This window comes from Durio zibethinus, chromosome 5 (assembly GCF_047325235.1).
Source record: "Durio zibethinus cultivar Kanyao isolate XHJ-2024 chromosome 5, ASM4732523v1, whole genome shotgun sequence".
In the NCBI taxonomy this organism is placed as follows: Eukaryota; Viridiplantae; Streptophyta; class Magnoliopsida; order Malvales; family Malvaceae; genus Durio; species Durio zibethinus.
In genome coordinates, this window is record NC_143166.1 from 34,107,142 (window position 1) to 34,128,172 (window position 21,031).

The 21,031-nt window shown below is 29.9% G+C and overlaps 1 protein-coding gene and 1 pseudogene across 2 annotated transcripts; one reads left to right on the forward strand and one right to left on the reverse strand.

Moving 5' to 3' along the window:
• Positions 1-18: 18 nt before the first annotated feature.
• Positions 19-3,862, reverse strand: LOC111281966 (uncharacterized; annotated as a pseudogene). The gene is made up of 10 exons (XR_016342419.1): positions 3,519-3,862; positions 3,297-3,361; positions 3,148-3,209; positions 2,042-3,055; positions 1,869-1,947; positions 1,650-1,772; positions 1,444-1,565; positions 1,266-1,361; positions 926-1,137; positions 19-828 (listed from the first exon to the last, which is right to left on the reverse strand). The product of XR_016342419.1 is annotated as an uncharacterized LOC111281966 (transcript).
• Positions 3,863-17,152: 13,290 nt separating this feature from the next.
• LOC111282914 (squalene monooxygenase SE1-like) lies at positions 17,153-20,542 on the forward strand. The gene is made up of 8 exons (XM_022871204.2): positions 17,153-17,508; positions 17,679-17,790; positions 17,875-18,049; positions 18,483-18,651; positions 18,835-19,053; positions 19,195-19,473; positions 19,791-20,072; positions 20,168-20,542. The coding sequence occupies exons 1-8, from the start codon at positions 17,266-17,268 to the stop codon at positions 20,279-20,281; spliced, it is 1,593 nt and encodes a 530-aa protein (XP_022726939.2). The 5' UTR covers positions 17,153-17,265; the 3' UTR covers positions 20,282-20,542.
• The last annotated feature ends 489 nt before the right edge of the window (positions 20,543-21,031 follow it).

Sequence of the window (21,031 nt, forward strand, 5' to 3'; positions counted from 1 at the left end):
TAGGATCCTTCCATAATGCACTCGGGTCAGGTTTTTTCTGTGGCTAGAGTGAGTAGAAATTTTGAGAAATTATTTTTACAGAACGAATTGAACTAAAGGAAGCAACTACAACTGTCATGCACTGCCATTTTTTTTTTTTTTTGAATTTCAGATCTAGTACTATGATGAGGGATGTTCGGTAAGATGTTGGACTATCTGATTTCAAATGATGAGTAATGTAGTCAAGAAGCTCCTTCAAATCTCCATTTGTTTCCTTCTGATATTAGCTCCTAAACAGGCGATTACATTATATGAAACTTTTGACTGCCTAGAAAAGACATTTGAAACTTGAGATTAAGAAAACTAGTCGACAGAACAAGGAACAGTAACAAATATTTATATCTTGTAAATGAATTAATACAGATCATTCTTGTATCACAAATTTTACAGCTTACAAACAAATACTTAAAAGGAACTTAAAATTCCCTTAAGATCATAATAATATAGATGAAAACACACCTGCTAAAAAATGCCAGTAAGCAAATCTAATTCGACAAAAACAAAGTGGTTGGCTTGTGACCAAGGTGACTATGATACACGTGCACTATAGTAACTCCTTGTGCTAGCTTTTTGGCACATGAATGCTATGAAAGTGTGGCTCCTTTGGAATGGTTGTATGCCTTCTTCCTTGAAGCATTAGAAGCAGAAGCTTTCGTCGCTAAGGAAGTTTCACTCTCGTTAGGATATGATGGTTGTTTCGATCTGGACATTGTAGGTGACATTTCCTTCATTACACCAAGTTGACCAGGTTTCATGAGAGAAACCAATTTCGTCCCACTTGATGCCACCCTGCAAGAATTGGGTATTTGTTACACAAATTTCCATCCTTTACAGAACATATACAAAGTTTCATTGATAAATGAAAGGATATTTTCTAATTACTTACCCTCCTGGTGTTGCTAGTTGCTTGATGGATGATAATTTTGTCTTCTCCAATGTGCCCTCGGATTTTTGAGCTGCCTTGTCTTGGCCTTTTTCCAGCAGTGATGGAAATTTGGTTTTCTGATGCATAGGAACAGCACGTTTCTGTGGAGCGGTAGAAAGCTTTCTTTCCATAGTTCCTCTTGAAATCCTCGAGCGACAGGATTTGATAGTTTTCTACAAAGTATGGTATCATAGGATCATTTCAACAAAATCCCTATATTTCTATAACGGCAATGGAAAGCAAACAGGACTTTCTCTTTCCTTCCTTTTTTCTTTCCCCAGTTCTTAGCATGTTAACTTACCGGTAGATCCTTCAGTTTTCTTGTATCTGATTCATTGTCACTGCCTTCATGTGTACAACAAACCGTTTCAGTTTGTCCAAGGCACTTTTCTTTTCTCTGTAATCAGGGAAAGAAAACCATTAGTCCAGGGCTTTATTTATTCCATGGTATATAACAGGCCTAACCTCAAAGCACTTACTTGTACATTCTGACTTTTTCTTCTTGAGTTTCCATCTTGGAATCCTGGAAAAGTTGTTGTTTCTTTCAATGGTGCTTGAAGATGCTTCTTCTCCAAGTTTCTTCCTTTAAAATGCCTCTTTCCTAAACAGCCAGTAGATAATCAGATAACATGGAAAAATTTTCTACCTTTAATAATATTATCTACTCAATAAACAATTTGCATACATCAGTTCTAAGCCGAAAGGGCTTGGGATATGTGAGCTTAGGTTTTCTGTACTTCATCCCTTGAGTACCATTGATTGTAGATGTGGGGTTTTCTTTCAATGTGTTACTCATTACTTTAGTAACCTGCATCATCATGAACAGATGTCAGAAAATGACATGGTGGCAAACGATCAAGACACAGATATTAAACAAAGAATACGATTCCTATGAATAAGATACCTTTTTAATGCCTTTAGAAGCCTCATGCTTCCCAAGAACATCATTTTTCACCACCTTGACCGTGGTACAATTCAATTTTCTGCAATTAATTGTCATGCAAATTCAATGGCAAATGAGAATAATTTTGTCAATAATAAACAAAAGTATAAAAAAACATGTCATCTATTACATACCTGTTTTCATCAGAAGCTGATGCATTTTCCTCCTCGTCAATTTCCATGACTTTGCTTTCACTTGCTTTAATGTGAGATGCCAAAGCATTTTCTTTGTCGTCACTCTCCGTGGCTTCGGGGATTTCCTTATCCTCAGAAATGTTCTCTTCATGGCTGATCCTTTCATTAATTTCATTGTGCCCACCATTTTGGGATTTGGGAACATCATCATCGTCTCCAGAATTAATCCCTTCAGAGTTGGAAATGGAGGCCACGTTATTCCTTGAGGCATCAGTTGAAAATCTGACTTTCTCGTCTATTGCTTGCTCTGAGCTCTCTGAAGGATTCTTAGAAATACCTGATGTAGAGCAAACTTCCAAAGATCCATCCTTTGATTTTGCCTCAATCTCCATATCAGTTGAGTCCTTTTCATTCGGTTTATGACACATAGAGCCCTTGGACAACTGCAAGTCTTTTCCCTTCTTTTTCTTCAAACATGTTAAAGATTTAGCTTCCGGCTTCTTCTGATTATGAGAATGCAATGAATCATATACCCGGCTTTTAACCTCTCTCCCTCTTAACTGTTTCCTTGAAGCATCTAAAGGTTTATTACACCCCAATGTATTCTTCTCAGTGATCTCACGCTTCTTCATCCCTGCACATATCTTTCTTAACGAACTACTCAATTCTACAGACTTCTTCAACATCACTGCCTTCTTTGGAGAGTGAAATACCAGAGCCTTTGCCACTACTCTATTCTTTGGTACCTCAATTGTAGTCGGTTTCGGGTTCCTAACACTTCGAAAAGCACCTGGATTTGAGAGGCCCTTTTTGTTCCTTGGAGTAGTCAAGGCCTTAATAGATGGTTGCTTTGCTGCCTTCACATTTGGGGTAGTTGCACTCTGCTTAGGAACACATCTAACTTTCACTTTGACTTCACCCATCTTCTGAGAAATGGATGAAATCATAGCCAATCTTGACACTCTAGATTTTGAAGATTTAGCAGGAACGGTTCTTGGGCATTGCAAATTTGAACTAATATAAACAATTACAAACAAAAATGTAATGTCAATGCAATCTGTCCTGCTAAAATAAGAAAAGAAACAAGAACATTTTCATATACATACCTTGAATCTTTTCTGGAAAGAGCTTGTCGAAGTCGAACACTTGGACTCCTAGCTGCCATAACCTGAAAGATTCAAGTGTTTCAGTTGATCAATCACTTATAAGATTATGAGAAAATGGAAGGAAAAAAAGGGAAAATTCTGAAACTAACCCGAAGAACAAAATTTTTATAAATGGCTTCAGAGTCCATTTCTTCATCATGGTTTTGATCACATCCTGAGGAACAAGAAAAACCAAAACATTGGGACATAACTCAATGAACATTTGTTTGATTTACCAAAATTAACAAAAACCAAAACACAAATTTGAAGCTTAATTCAGTTAAACATTAAACTGAAGTAAAACAAGTCAAAAGAAGAACAAGGAAACTCACCGACACGGAGGCAGAACCAGTAACGGTCATCACTCTCAGTGCGGCAGCGATCGGGTGCGGTGAGTTCCACGAACTTAGGAGCCTCAATCTTCTCGTAGAAGTCATCGCCGATTACTTCTTCTCCGGCGCCGTTGATCTGAATTTCGTCCATTTTTGTCGTCGTCGTCGTAGATCTGGGAGAGGAAGGAGAGGGGCCTGGTGAAGGAAACTAGCCGGTAGAGAGTCAAAGGGTGAGAGCAGTAGATGTTCTTGGAAGCCGTACCCTGAGCCGATTGTTTTAAATTTGTTGGAGGTTCTATAAGTAGCCGTTAGAGACATGATATTGATGGTAATACAGTTTGTATCAGAAGGGTTTGTTGGTAAATTTGTACTGAAAAATTGAGACAGCAACAGTTTCCTTCTAAATACATCTTCAAAATTTTTTTACACACCCTCAAAATTTTCTTTTAAAAATATCTATATACCAAATGTCAATTTTAACTTTTAACAAATAACCAAAATACACTTAATAGTTTATGCACCCAAAAATCAATTCGTATTTCTTAAAAATATATTTTTAAGTATTATATTATATTTTTAAAAATTCATTTTAAAAAAAATAATATCATTCTCAAAAATAAATTATTAAGAATAAAACACACATCTCAAAAATCTATTTTCGAAACTTATGTTACTTTTTCAAAAATTCTAAGAACACAATATAACTCTCAAAAATTTGATTCCAAAAATACATAAACTTTTTTAAAATATATATTTAATTATAAACTCTTGATAACAAGATAATCGAGATCTTTAATCTTTAGATCATTGAAAAATAATGTCAATAAATTAGCAAATTCGACAATAAGGATTGGTGGTCGAAAGATTGGATATTGTTGAATTTGTTAATTTGTTGTTGACATTGTTAGCGTAGGGTGTTCAAACTCTAACGTATGGGATGTGTAAATATGATAGTAGAAACCTTTAATTTTTCGATCAGATACTATCTGATGAATAACATTTGAAACATTTTATCAATTTTAACAAATATGCATTTGAAAAAAATCACTAATTGTGAAAAGCGGTGCAAGTGGCTATTACACCATATGCAATGAGGTAGTCACCTCCATTACATATGGTGCAGCAGCCAATTTACACAAATGCCTTTTCACATTTGCAATTCTTCTCAGATGCACATCTATCAGAATTACAAAAATGTTATAAACATTATTGAATGAATAATGCTTAGTTGTCGAAAGATTAGAGATCCCTATTGACTGATTGGTCTTGTCAAAAAAACCAAGAACTTTAAGCTTATCGGATATAGAGATCTGAGAAGCCTTATATTTTCTCGAATATCCATTTTTAAGAAAACTCAAAACTTTTCAGATATTCATTTTTAAGAAACTCAAGTTTAGAAAGTGAAGAAAAAAAAGAAAAAAAAAAGGATAAGAATGAAAAATAGAAGTGAAGAGTAGGATATATTTAGTAAAAATAGAAAAATAAATTTTGAATTTAGGATGTGTATAGCATTAAATGTGATCTATTTGGAATTCCTTTTCCTGTTAAAAAATCATCAACTAATCAAAAAGAATTAATATCATCTTAGTCCTTGAATTATAGTAAATTATTCAATATAATATTTAAATTTTAAAAAGTTTTAATGTAATATCTAAATTATAAATTTGTTAATTAATATGGTCTTCCTCTAAGGTGGTTAGTTCTAGATGATAACATGTGATTAATAAAAAAAATTTTTAAATACTATATTAATTAATGATTTATAGTTCAAATTATATATTATAGATTTTTAAAATTTAGATATTCTATTAAATATTTTATTATAAATAAAAAATTATTAACGACATGATCCCAATCCAAAATAAATAAAAATAAGAAATAATTTTTTCAAGAAAAATATTTGTTGGATTTATATAGTTGTTTGGACTTTCATAATGTTTAGATTCGTGGATCTATCGCTAGACATTAACTTATAGAGTCATCACCAATTTTTTTATTTAGGTACGATTGGGTATCTAATTGAATCTGTTTCATTTTTTAAAAAAATCATAAGTTTGACTTAAGTATCTTTAAAAAATAGATTCAATATCTACAAACTAGAATTAGATCCAGAAGTATGGTTAAATTTGAAAAAAGTTATAGTACACCTATAACGTCCATCAAATGATGGTACCAGTTTAATTTATGTTATTCATTACGCCTTAAAAATCTTACCAGATCATTAATTATTGAAAATTATTCTTAATTTACTCCAATATTTTTGGTAAAAAAATAAAAAAATTCTCTCACCTCAAGAGTATATAAGAAAAATATTGTTTTTTTTTTAAAGACTCCATCGTCAGATTATTTAATATTTAAAAAAATTTTACAAAAAAATTAATACTTTAATTTTTTCTTAAGATTTCTTTCCTTTTTTTAAAAAAAAAATTTAATGCCTTTATTTAAGGAAAAATTTATACTTTCAACTTTTTCTTCAAATACAATTTTTAAAATTAAGAGGATTTTTATTTTAAAAAAAATTAATACTTACAACTTTTCTTTAAAACCCTATTTTTTTATTTAAGAAAATTGATATTTTTAACTTTTCTTTAAAAACGCATCTTGTTAAAAATATTTTTTGAAAAAAAATTATTTTCCAAAAAAAATTGATACTTTCAACTTTTTCTTAAAAATATTTCTTGGTAAATACATTTTTGAAAAAAAAAATTATTTTCTAAGAAAAATTAATACTTTTAACTTTTCCTTAAAAACGTTTCTTACTAAATACATTTTTTGAAAAAAGAAAAAAATTTATTTTCTAAGAAAAATTGATACTTTTCAACTTTTTCTTAAAACCATTGTTTTTTTATTATTGAAGTTATTTTTTGTTTTTAATAATTTAACTTTTCTTTATTTTTGAAATTATGTTTATTCTTAAAGAAAATTCATTCAAAAATATATAGATATTAAATAAATGAGCAAAATAATAGAAAGAAAAAAATACCCAAAAGAATGGATCGACTCAATTTAATTAAAAATTCGGCTCAACTTGGGGCAAGATTAGAACAACTGGTGACTTTATCTTTTTCTGGTAATCCAAAATGTTGCGTTTGGGAAAACATTAACCCTTAAAGCTTTTTTTATTTATTTTCTTCGACAATTTACTTTTTATCTCTTTCTTTCGACAAATTAACCAAAAGACTCAAGCTTTAAAAAGATTGATAGATTTTTCGAGATTTTGGCACATCACCGATATTGTCACCGTCGTAGGTTGCCACTACCATCCTCTTTTTTATTTTTTGCTTTTTTTTTTTTAACCTCAAAATTTCAGTCAAGAATTTGCACTTGAAATCTTACTCTTTCATTGTCGTCGTTCTGCCAATATGAGTCACAACAAAATCTTGCATCTGAAACCCTACTTTTTTATCACCATCGCTCCATCATAAGAGTTACGACCACCATTACCTTTTTTGCTACTTATTATGACTGATCTTAGGTTGATGGTGGGTTGTCTATTAAGTTTCGAATATTCCGAGTTTTGGGTCTTAGCTAATTATTTTTGGTAGTGGGTGATTAGGCTATCGATCATGACAACTTCAGTGGTTGTAAGATTAGGTAGTTTGGTAGGTCGTAGGATTAGATAGTTTGGTAATGATGGATTTTTAGCCAGTGGCTTTCTTTTTCCTTATGTTTTTTGCTAGATTCTTTTTTGTAATTTTTTTTCTGTTTGATTGTTAGAGAATGTGGGTTGTAGATTGTGACTATTAAAGGTTGTGACTGGGAATGAGAACCATGCATGGTGGAAAGCTTAGTTGCTGTGGCTAAAGATGAACTATTTAGCGGTGCTGTGATAGATTAAAAACTCATGTGATGCTTGTGATAATGATGGCAGTATGGTGGAAAAAGAATGAAAATGGTGATAGAGCTACTAGTAATTGTTGAGATTTTCTTTGTATTTTTTTACTATAATTTCTTTAGGTTTTTTTTTTGTATTTTCTATGTATTTTTTCATTTTTTTTCCTTTCGGTATTCTAAACAACCGTTTAAATAATATGATGAAGATAGGATTTCAATTCAAAAAAAATAAAAAAATTAAACATGTTATCTCCTATACTCTGAATTTTGAGTTCAAAAACATTAGATTTCAAAAATTTAATCCAATACTCCAAATTTCAAACAAATAACGTTATCACTTGATTTATCCCTTTTTATTCTTTTTTATTTATTTTCAGAATAATGATAAAAGTAAAAATAAACAAGTAAAACAATAAACCAAATGGACTTGCATTGAGTCCAAAATATAATTTGAATCTAATACTCAAATGATAAAGCCAAATCCAAAAAGGTAAAGTCCAAAGTTCAATTTAAACTAACTCAAGATTCAATAATAATTTGATATGAAATAAGGTGTCTATAACTACCCTTTTTTACATATTTTCTATGAAACAAAAATTATGTAAAAATATAGACATAAAAAATGTCCAACTCTGACTTCCAACAATTATGAAATTTTGAAACTTTAAAGGTTCATGATTTGAAGCGTTCAAAAATTTTATAATCGAAAATTCACAATACAAGTTGAAACTCAAAGATTCACAATTTGAGTTTAAAAAATCACAAATTTAAAATTCAAATGTTCACAATTCAAAGATTCACAAAAATTTCATATTCGCAAGAACACAGATTTGTAATAATTGAAGATTCACAAGAATTAAAGATTCACAAAAATTTCAAATTTATAAAATTTTCAACTTTGCAAGAATTTTCAGATTCGCAAGAATTTAAGTTTTGTGAAACTTAAACATTCGCAAAAACTCAGATTCGCAATAATAGAAGGTTTGCAATATTTCAAAGGTTCGCATGATTTTCAGATTCTCAAAATTTTCAGATTTTTATCCTTTTAGATTCATAAAAATTTCAGGTTCGTAAGACTTTAGATTTTCAAAATTTTTTAGATTCACAAAAATTTAAAATATGCAAGATTTTGAAAATTCACTAGAATTAAAATTTGCAAAAACTTAAAATTTTGCAAGAATTAAATATTCGTAAAAACTTATATTTGTAAAATTTTTTGATTCACAAGAATTGAAGATTCACAAAATTCAAAGATTTGCATTTGAAAAACGTCTAGGGATTCACAACCAAAATTTTAAAGATTCTCATTCAAAAAACTTTAGTGTTTTACATTCAATATTTCAAAGGTTCTCCTTAAAAAAGTTTAGGGTTTCATCCAAAATTTTAAAGATTCTAATTCAAAAACTTTGAGGACTCATAGAAAAAAAATTTTTAATTCTCATTTAAAATTCAAAGATTCTCGTTTGAAAATTCTTAGAAATTATGCTTTGAGGTCTTACAAATCATCCTTAATATTGAAAATGCTTCTTCAAAAGGCTTCACAACTTTAAAATTTGGAATGTTTTCCATGTAAAAAAAAATCTCATCATGAAAAATTTTTCTTCATTCGAGGATTCAAAAGTTCAAAATTCTCCTACCAAAGTCAAAATTTTGTATGATAATGATGCAAATGTTTTTTCAATGATGCAAATGTAACAACTCAAATTCTCACAATAATGTAGATGCCATACTCTAAACTATGATTCAAATGTTCATTGCATGATGCAAATGCATATCCAAACCATGATGCAAATTCAATCATCAAAACAAAGATTCAAACATTAATAGAATTATGTACATGTATTATTCAAACAACAATGTAATGAAGATGTTATTAGAATCAATACCATGAAATTCTAATTGATTGTGGTAATAAGATTCTTAAAATTCTACCAGCTCACATTTCCTTTTTAATTTCTCAGCACTAATAATTTCAAAATCAATTCACTAATTTCATCAACTGATCCATGTTATTTTCGATATTTGGTCACAACTTATATATTATATTGGTTGATCCATCACCATATTCATCACTTAGATACCACATTTGCCTTTTCAAATCATTTTCTTAGGCTCTTTTCATCTTTTTCATTTTTTTTTACCCTTATTATCCTAAATTTCTTATCAAATGAATGCATGAATCTTTCATAGATATTGTCATTCATTTATTATTATTTCAATTCATGACAATACAATACAATCATATATTTTTTCGATTTACTCTAGGGATGAAAAAGTGAAAGAGAACAAGGTGATTTGAGAAAAAAGATAATCAATACAAAAATAAGCCTGATACAAAAACAAATAGGTAAAGGAACAAATTCAAATAATATAACTAGGATAAAGATTTGAATAGTATAACAATGTCGAAACAATGAATATTCAGTAATTTTTAATATTAATCCAGGATTCTTTTTCAAAAACTCATTCCATTAACTTTCAAAATTATTTTAAGCTCATTAAATTTTGCCTCAGTTTTGGAGGATCTTCATATGACATTGATCTTTCATATATTTAACTATTTTTCTCGCTTTCAATTCAAATATTTTTCTACCCAAATTACCTTTTTGGGTTTTCAATTTAAGTATTCTTTTTATTTTTTATTTTTTTATTTTTTTTCACATTTTCTCACTTTTTTTATTTTTCATTTTTTTCACTTCATTCATTATTGATATCTCCCACACACTAACCTCTAAAACACGAGAATAGATCATGATTCCATCGCTCCGTTACAAGTATGCCTTAACTTAATATATGATCATTCAATTCGTGCATTTATATTCGATCAAAATAAACTTTTAAAGGTTGTAATGTAAGCTATAGTGAGGGGTCACAAAAAAAATGATAAAATAGGCTCAAAACATATGTTTAAAGGGTTTAAACTAAAGAATCATTTCTCATCATATAAACAACTTGGCACTTTGCCCCATTCCACATCATTTTCACATTTTTTTTTCTTTTCATTTTATCATATTCCTTATAGAAGTATTTTTATTATTTTGCCTAAGGTCATTTGTGGGATTCATTTTTTTTTTGGATAAAGGGTTCTTTTTTTTTTGTCATTTTCCATCTTTAAGACCTTTTATGATTTATTGCTTTTTTTTCTTTTCAAGTAGGTTTCTTCTCAAAATTTGCCCTTAATGTAAAGAGTGATCATTGGTTGGAGTTCTTAAAAAAAATTATAACAGGCCTAAAAGGGGTAGCAATGGAAGATTTTATTTTTATGAATGGTAAAAGAAAGATGATCATTTTTTTTTATCTTAAATATGAATGCTTTGTTTGAAGACCATGTTTTGAATAAAGATAGACTGATAGATGTTTCTAAGGCATGTTCATTTTTCAATGAATGATATCTATTCACAGATTACTTATTTTGCTTAAATAGTCTCCACAGATCAATATGAATGAATTTTTAAAATTCAATCCCATAATTATTGTTTATCACTGTCTAAACATTCATCATTTGACATTTGAGAATAGGAATAAAAGGATATAGAAAATAACAAAGCATAGAATAATGGTTTGGATGATAGAGAAATTGTAATGAAATGCATCAACTTGTCTTTTATTAAAATGATAAAAATGAAATTTTATTACATAAAAAATCTAGCATTATTGTAAAAGAAATCCTAAAATGACAAGCAACTTTCAACCAACTTAAACATTCTTATCCTTCTCAAAATTATGCCTTCGTGTGATCAGGTGAAGGGATTTTATTGACATTTGATTTTTCTAATTTGTCAAAGTTTACCAAGCCTTTTCAAATTAAACTTTGCACTTTGTACTTGAAAGTATGGCAAGTTTTTATAGAATAACCTACATTTCTATTATAGTAATCACATATAGCATTAGCATCATACTATTTGAGATAGGTTAGCTTTCATGATTTTAGAATAACTGAAGATATTAAGTCATTCTTGATCAGTTTTGAGAATAACTCAGTATAAGTCATGGGGATAGGATCAATGTAGGCTCTTTTTTAGTTGTTCCAAGGTCTCTTTAAATCATTTGTTTGGTTGTTAAACCTTAAAACTAGTGTAGTGATATGACTAAACCCATATATGGGTATTTAAACAATTGGTCGGTAAGCTAGTTGTGAAACATGATGGTAAGAGACTATGCATGATTAATGGTTAGATAATAGGTAGGATATACTAGCTATAGATATGGGGCATAACTTTTAAACTATTATCCTTCAAAACTCACAACTTGAGTTTTACTTTCTTTTCTTTTAGACATCCTACCATTCTTTGTACTAGAGGTCTCTCATTCTTCAAGCTTGCCACTTTTAACAGTGTTTTCTATCATTTTTTTAAAAATCACCATATCGATAAAACTCTTAATGGCATTCTTAATCATTTTTTCATATATGGAGATTTCAAAGTATTTGCAAATAAAATAGTTATTTCTTTTTTAGTAAGAGGTGGTTGAACTTGAGTAGCTATATCTCTTCACTTTTTGTGCATATTCCTTAAAGCTTTCAAAAATTTTTTTTTTCATACTTTGTAAATATAGATGATTTGTAGCTAAGTCTATAATGTGTCAGCATCAAGTAATGAACACATTTACCAACCTATCCAAAGAATATATGTGAGCTCTGTTTAACTTGACGTACCACCTCACAACTGAACCAATAAGGCTATCTTGGAATATATACATCAATAGCTTTTCATTTTGATCATGGACAACCATTTTATGATAACACATGGTAACATGAGTTATCAAGCATCTTGTTTCATCATATTTTTCAAGCTCAATGACTTTAAATTTTGGAGGAATGATCACATCCAGGACTAAATAGAGTTCAGCTACATTTATAGAGCCAAAATAATCCATTATTTCGATAGCTCACACTCTTTCTTCTAAAAGGTTCATTTATTGTGTGCTCGAATCCTCCATCACCTTAAAAGTGTTTATCTTCAACCTTTCATTCTCTTTAAGGTCATTAAAATAAAAAAACTTTAAATGGATCGTATGCTTTTGCCTCAACTATAGGGTTAGTGTAGTTATGAAATGGCACTTCAAGATATGTGTAAACATATATCCCAAAAAATGACATTTGTAGGGCTTGTGCATCTTTAGAGGATTGGCCTTGATTTGGGTCAAACCCAGAAAGGTGTAGAAGATCCACAATATCTTGTTTCTCATTTAAATTGGTGGTTTCTTCTATTACCTTGACTTTGTCTAACCTCTTTAACATCTCCATCATTTTTGCCAACTTACTTTTTAACTCTTCTTGAGCTTTTTCAATCTTATCTATACGACTATTTTATTCTTGTTTCATTTACCTTGTTTGTGATCGAGTATTGTATGAATAACGGGTAGATTGAATGAGAGTTTTTGATGATCGAGCTATCCTTGAAACTTTGATCATCACCAATTAAGATACTTGCATTACTACATGCTCATGCCATGAAGGAAGGATAATAAAAATCATCTTAATATAGAACCACCAAGATTTCAAGTCCACACATGTAAAATGAATGCAAAAATATATATATAGCCTAATGCTATCTTGCTAAAAAAAAATATGAAAGAAAAAATTTAACTAACATACATTTTATTATACACTTCAAAATGATAGTTCATGTAACATTATATGTACAAACAATTAATTTTCACACAAGGAAAATCAATCATTGCAAAAATGTAAGTTAACAGTTGGATTTTTTCTACAAAGAGAAAGGTAAGGCTCTAGCTACAGGTTAGGTTCTTTATGATCACTATATGTCGTTTAAGGTTGATAATCTAAAGGTACCAAAATTGTTTCTCACATCCTTATTCATCACAGACTTGTGAGGTATCTCGATCTTCGCCCGATAAGCTACAAGTAGAAAGGGTTTAATTTGAGCATGAGTATTTTGTTAATCACTGTGGAGGCATTAAAACCTCACAAAAACATAGGTACTTTACTCTTTTCTAAAGAGACGGAGCTCAGGTATAGAGTTTATGTTATACACATGCATATAAATGATATAATAAGCAAAATAAATAAATAAAAATCTAAAAAAAATTAATTTTATTAGGCTTTTGGATAACATAAATTTATTTGCTGGTCTGACTCTCAACGTATCCCAAATGGAGTCGTCAAACTATCATAACTTTTAGATCCGTAGACCTATCACTAGCATTGATTTAAAAAGTCATAACTAATCTTTTTTATTTATGTGTAATTGGTCATCTAACTGAATCTGTTCCATTTTAAAGAAAAATTTTAAGTTTAACTTAGGTATCTTTAAAAGGTAGATTCAATGTCTACGAAATCAGAACTAGATTCGAAAATATGGTTACGTGTGAAGAAGGTTATAGCACCCTCACAACGCCTATCGAATGATAGTACCAATTTGATTTCATATTATCCATTAAGCTTTAAAAATCTTACCAGATAATTAATTATTAAAAATTATTCTTAATTTAATCCAATATTTTTGACAAAAAATTAAGAAAATTCTCTCGCTTCAAGAGTATACAAGAAAACTATTGTTTCTCTTGTAGACACTCCATCGTTGGATTATTTAACATTTAAAAAAAATTTAAGAAAAAATTAATAGTTTAACTTTTTTCTAAGATTTCTTTCCTTATTTTATTTTTTTAAATTAATGCCTTTATTTGAGGAAAAATTGATATTTTCAACTTTTTTCCTAAATACATTTTTTAAAATTGGGAGGATTTTTATTTAAGAAAAATTGATACTCATAACTTTTCCTTAAAACCTTATTTTTATTTTTTTTATTTAAGAAAAATTAATACTTTCAACTTTTTCTTAAAAATATTTCTTGTTAAATACATTTTTTTAAAAAATTATTTTCTAAAAAAAATTGATATTTTCAACTTTTTCTTAAAACTTTTTTTATTATTGAAGTTATTTTTTGTTTTTAATAATTTGTCTTTTCTTTATTTTTGAAATTATCTTTATTTTTGAAGAAAATTCATTCAAAAATATATAGATATTAAATAAATGAGCAAAATAATAGAAAAAAAATAAAAGAATGGATCGACTCGGTTTAATTAGAAATTTGGCTCAATTTGGCATAAAATTGGAACAACTAGCGACTCCATCTTTTTTTGATAATCCAAAATGCTACGTTTGAGAAAACATTAACCCTTCAAGGTTTTCTTATTTATTTTCTTCCACAATTTCCTTTTTATGTCTTTCTTTCTACAAAATTAACTAAGAGACTCAAGCTTTAAAAAGATCGATGAATTTTTCTATATTTTGACACATCACCTATACTGTCACCGTCGTAGGTCACCACTACCACCTTTCTTTTTGTTTTTTGATTTTTTTTTCTTCAACCTTAAAATTTCAGTCAAGAATCCTGCACTTACAACCCTACTCTTTGATTATAATCGTTATGCCAATGTGAGTCATAATAGAATCCTGCACCTAAAATCTTACTTTTTGATTATCGTCGTTCCACTGACATGAGTCATGACCACTACTGCCTTCTTTGCTGCTTATTATGACTAATCTTAGATTGATAGTCGATTGTCTATTAAGTTTTGGGTATTTTGAGTTTTGGGTCTTAGGTGATTGATTTTTGGTAGCGAGTGATTGGGCTACCGATCACAATAACTTCAGTGGTGGTAGAATTAGACAGTTTAGTGATTCGTAGGATTAGGTAGTTTAGTGGTGATAGATTTTTTGTTAGTGGCTTTCTTTTTCCCTGTGTTTTCTACTAGATTTTTTTTCTGTTTGATTGTTGAAGAATGTGGGTTGTGGATTATAATTGTTAAAGGTTGTGACTAAAAATGACAACTATGCACGATGGATGGCTTAGTGGTTATGGCTAAAGATGAACTATTTAATGGTGCTGAGATAGATTAAGGACTAGTGTGATGCTTGTGATAACGGTGGCGATATGGTGAAAAAAAGAACAAAAATGGTGATGGAGTTACTAGTAATTGTTGGGATTTTCTCTATATTTTTTTACTATAATTTCTCTGGGTTTTGTTTTGTATTTTTCTTTGTATTTTTCCATTCTCCTTTTTTTCCTTTAGTATTCTGAACAACCATTTAATTAACATGATGAAGATAGGATTTTAATTTAAAAAACACTGAACATCTTATCTCTTATAATCTGAATTTTGAGTTCAAAAACACTAGAATTTCAAAATTTTAATCCAATACTCTAAATTTCAAACACAAAAAGTTATCACTTAATTTATCCATTTTTATTCATTTTTATTTATTTTTAGAATAATGATAAGAGTAAAAATAAATAAGTAAAACAATAAAACAAATGGATTTGCATTGAATCCAAAATATAATATAAGTCTAATACTCAAATGATAAAGTCAACTCCAAAAAGGTTAAGTCCAAAACCAAATTTAAACTAACTTGTGATTCGAGGATAATTCGAGATGAAATAAAGTATCTACACAAACATTCATAATAAATCATATTTTTAAAAAATGATTTTGATTTTTTTTATGTTATATATCTTTTTATGTCTATCTTTTATTTTCTATCAGGTTTTTTGATAAAATTTTTACTTTTTTATTCACCCACTAATTTTCAAGAAAATTATCATTTACAATTTCTTCTAATCATTTTTCTCTTTTTAACTTTCTTTGTTGCTCTCTTTGTCGTCACATCTAGATCGAATAACTTAAAACATAATATAATAACAATATACAAAAATAAAACACAAAAATAATATGATTTAAAATTATAATAATAATTATATATATATTTAACAAATTAAAAAAATTATATTTTTTATTTTTGTGTGAATTTAAATTATAACACTTAATTTTTTTATAAAATACAACATAAATACATAAATTTTAATATCTTACATAATATAAATACACAAATCACCAAATTTAATTATCACCCTACTATCACAAAACAATCGACATCAACTCTATTCTCTTTTCCTTCTTCCCTTCTATGTTTCGTTTCTTTTCTTTTTATCATTTTCCTTTCTTTCTTTTCCCAAAAAAAAAAAATTTGTCACTTTCGATGTGAGTTGTCACTTTCGATGTGAGTTGTCCACGCTTTGAAGACAATTTAATTATATGCATCACTGATTGGTCCTTTGTACGACCATAGAAGAAAATGTAAAACATGCGATATTAACATGTGTTTCTTCTTAGATTTTGTTTAATTGCACCGACGTTTCTTTTGCCCTTGTGTATCATTCATTTTTTTTTTTTTTTAGTAATGTGTTTACAATATCTTATTTAGAATTGAAAGTTATGATTTCATCAAAATGTAGTTTAAAATAATGAAAATTTTATTTTTTATTTTTCATGTCACATAATTATTACCCGTATACATATATTTATTGTTCATAATATTTTAAGAATTTGTGGACACCAATTCTTAAAGTAAAGGTGCAATCCTTTGAAAAAAAATTAAAAGATGCAAATACTTTTTAACAACAATTTAATAATCATTTAAATTTTTAATATTTTATTATAATCAATTAAATTTTTTATTTTTTATTTTGATTCAATTAAATCTTTAAATGAACAAAATCTAGTCACTAATAAATTTTAATTAATCAATTTTTAAATTATAATAAATTGAATTCTTAAAAAGATCCTAAAGAGGGATAAAGAAAATTAAAAAAGTGAATAAAACTTTATTTTATTTAATTTTTGCATATTTAATTGCATCAGGTAATAAATTTTTATTTATTTTATTGATATTATATAAAATTTTATCGTAATTAATAAAAAAAATTAATGATGTTAATTTTTCATCCAAATAAAGATTTAATTGGATACAAATAAAATTTTTTATACGAATTAACTTCGAAAAAACATCAAACAGAACTTCTACCCTGTGAACAAAGGTGTAAATATCGATTTAATTGCTTTCCTCTACATTCCTCTTCATATTTTGCAAATTGTTGTTTACTCAATGGCTTGCCAGTGCATAGTTGGAGGACTGATTGCCTTTCTACTTGTGTTGCTTTTCTTGTACAATTATATTTTCACTCTAGTAAAAGGATTCAACAAGGCAAGAACTTCTTTATCTATGCACTTTCCAAAATGTACAAACAAAACAGGAAATGCCAAGGTTGTTGGGAATGGGAGTACTACAGACGTTATCATAGTTGGTGCTGGAGTTGCTGGTTCTGCTCTTGCTTATACTCTTGGAAAAGTCCGTATCTTTGCATTGTTTTCTCTTTAATTTCTTCATCATGCTTCTTTATATATATATATATATATATAAGCTTAATTTCTTAATCATGTATAAATAATAAAGAAAGCGATTTGACCTAAAAGCTTGAATCTTGAGTATCGACTAAAATATTTTGGTTTGCATTGCAGGACGGACGTCGAGTGCAGGTGGTTGAAAGAGACTTAAACGAGCCCAACAGAATTGTTGGTGAAGCTTTAATTCCAGGTGGCTACCTCAAGTTGATTGAGTTGGGTCTTCAAGGTATGTATAAGCAACAAAGTAATGGAAAAAAAAAGATGCTTTTCCCTTGGCTACAATTGTTACCGTTGATCTTTATCATTGCAGATTGTGCGGATAAGATTGATGCTCAGCGGCTATTTGGTTTTGTCATGTACAAGGATGGAAAGTATGTAAAGTTGCCTTATCCTTTGAAAATTTTTGACTCAGATGTGAGTGGAAGAAGCTTTCATAATGGACGTTTTGTACAAAAGATGCGGAACAAAGCTGCATCTCTTCCCAAGTATACTTCTTTCTCTATTTCTTCAAATTATCAAATACCATAGTAGAGGATTAAAATGACTTTGACTGTTTCCCTTCCTTTCCTTTCTTCACATTCTTACCTGCTGCTTTGACCATTTTGCATTTTTTCTTTTACTTGTTATGTTTTATTTGAATGATCGATTACCATCGTATCATTTTAAAATTGAATCTAAATTTTTTTTTCATTGATCATCCAAATGAAGCATTAACACGTTGAGCTGAGCAAGTAATGGTATGTTTAGAAAAAAGATAATTATGATTGCTTTAAGGTAAACATTAATTAGCATTTCAGTAGCCAAAAACTTGCAAAGCAACTTCAAATTTAAGATGCAATAAGTGATGGAACCTAATTCATTTTCCAAAATTTCATGTACAATAATATTCAGTTCCTATCCGTTTTAATAATCGTGCAGCGTTAGCCTAGAACAGGGGACAGTAACATCTCTGCTCGAAGAAAATGGCACTATCAAAGGAGTACACTACAAAACTAAGAGTGGTCAACAGCTCACAGCATTTGCTCCTCTCACAATTGTATGCGATGGTTGTTTCTCAAATTTGCGACGCTCTCTTTTCAACCCTAAGGTGAAAAATAATATGCTCACCAAATCTTGTCAAATGATATCAAACAATGTACTAATATATTTCTTGATCAAACTTCTACAAAATTTGTCAGGTTATATGCTAACGTATTCTCTGGTTCTGATTGTAACATTGCTTAATTAATTTAAAGATGAGCTTTTAATTAGTTACAAAAAATTATTGCAGGTTGATATCCCCTCTCATAGTGTTGGTTTTATAATGGAGAACTGTGATCTTCCATATGCAAATTATGGTCATTATATAGTGGTGAATCCTTCAGTTGTACTGTTTTATAGTATTAGTAGCACTGAAGTTCGTTGCCTGGTAGATGTACCAAGCCAAAAACTACCTTCCGTTTGCAATGGTGAAATGGCCCATTATTTGAAAACTGTGGTGGCTCCGCAGGTATATATATACATTGAAAACTGTTTCTTTTTTAGGTCAAAAACTAAGGATTTCTCATATGGCTTTTGCTAACCTGTTGTAAGCCATTCATGAATGAACTTGATTGATTTTGGGGACTAAGTACATTAGGCAATATTTCAGATTCCTCAGGAATTGTACGCTGCCTTTATCTCTGCAATAGATAAGGGGAATAACATAAGAACCATGCCGAATAGAGTCATGGCTGCAGCTCCACACCCAACTCCTGGTGCACTTTTGATGGGTGATGCATTCAATATGCGGCATTCTTTTACTGGTGGGGGAATGACTGTTGCCCTGTCTGATGTTGTTGTGCTAAGGGATCTTCTAAGACCCCTGCATGATCTATCTGATTCATCTGCCCTTTGCAAGTATCTTGAGACCTTTTTTATCCTCAGGAAGGTAAGCTGAAAACAGCTTTAAACATTAAGTTTTAGTTCTAAATCCAAAGAAACCAGAAAAGTTTCTGATACAATGCTTGCAAGATGCTGGGAAAGCACCCACAAGCTTACACCAGCATTTTTCCTTGTTTATTACTATTATTATCATTGGATTACATATTTTTGCCATTGTTGATTGGAAATATTATATATCCAATAAGTAAAACTGTAAAAATATGCAAAATTGAGAATTGGTGTATGCAAATTACTTGGTTTTCTTGCATAAAAAACTGTAGAAATTTTCCTCCTAACTTGATGAAATCTTCCGTTTTGCTACAGCCAATGGCATCCACGATAAATATATTGGCTCACGTTATGCACAGGGTGATTAGCAATTCCTCGTCTGATCCGGAAATTGATGGAATGCGCCAAGCATGCTTAGGCTATTTAAGCCTTGGAGGCAGATTTTCAAATGGACTGATGGCTCTACTCTCTGGTCTGAATTCCCGTCCATTAAGCTTACTGCTTCACTTCCTTGCCATATCAATATATGGTGTTGGCCGCTTGTTGCTTCCATTTCCTTCACCCAAACGCATGTGGACCGGGGCTAGATTCATTTGGGTTTGTGTCTCCATGAAACACTGATTGTTAGTATATCTTTTTGCCCAACCAACCATTGATCCTTGCTAGACTGTCACCTTTTCTTTGTTTTTCAGGTTGCATCAGGCATCCTTTTCCCCCTTATAAAGTCCGAAGGGGTAAGGCCAATGTTTTTTCCCCTAACTATGCCAGCGTATTACAGAGCTTCTCCTGTCCAGAATAAAGAATAAGGATACAGGAAAAATGTTTTGTGGTGAGAAAGGGATACCTGCCGGGAAGTTCACAGGCTAGCAATGGAAGAAAATTGCTGCTAAATAATATTAGCTCTTCTTTTCCCTGTCCTGTCCTATAATAGTAAATTTGTACAAACTGAAATAAATGTCGACTTGACATATCAGACATATATATATGTATGTAACATGCAAGTTGCCCCCACACAGGATCGAAAAATGGGCTTTAAGTTTACAAGAATGATCTTGAATTTGTCGTCAGACATTTCCCTAGAATGGGTTGGCTTTGGGGTATGTTTGGACTTTTGGGCAAAGATTCCTGAGCTCTGACAAAAACTTAAGCCGAATAAAGGTTTTGGGCTAGACTTTGCCTAATGACAAAGTAAACAGAAATACTTAACCATTTTGGGACAGTGACGTGAAAAGCAAGACCATCAACAATTGGGTCCAAATTAGTAGCCCTCTCTTTAGATGCCCAATAGGAGTCATGGCTTGGCTTAGACAAACTAGACTAGAAAAAAGACAAAAGAAGAAAAATTGATAAGATAGGGGTAGTAATGAAGGACATTCGTCTGTCTTTTTAATTGCCACAATTTTTTTGTTTTTTTGGTAAGAGAGGCTATTCCAACTTTACAACCCACGAGAAGGTTTATAAATTTCTTTTATTTTTTAAAAATTTTTTAAATTTACAAAATAAACTATAAAAATTCAAACTTAAATAATTTATATCCACATTTTAAATTTAATCAC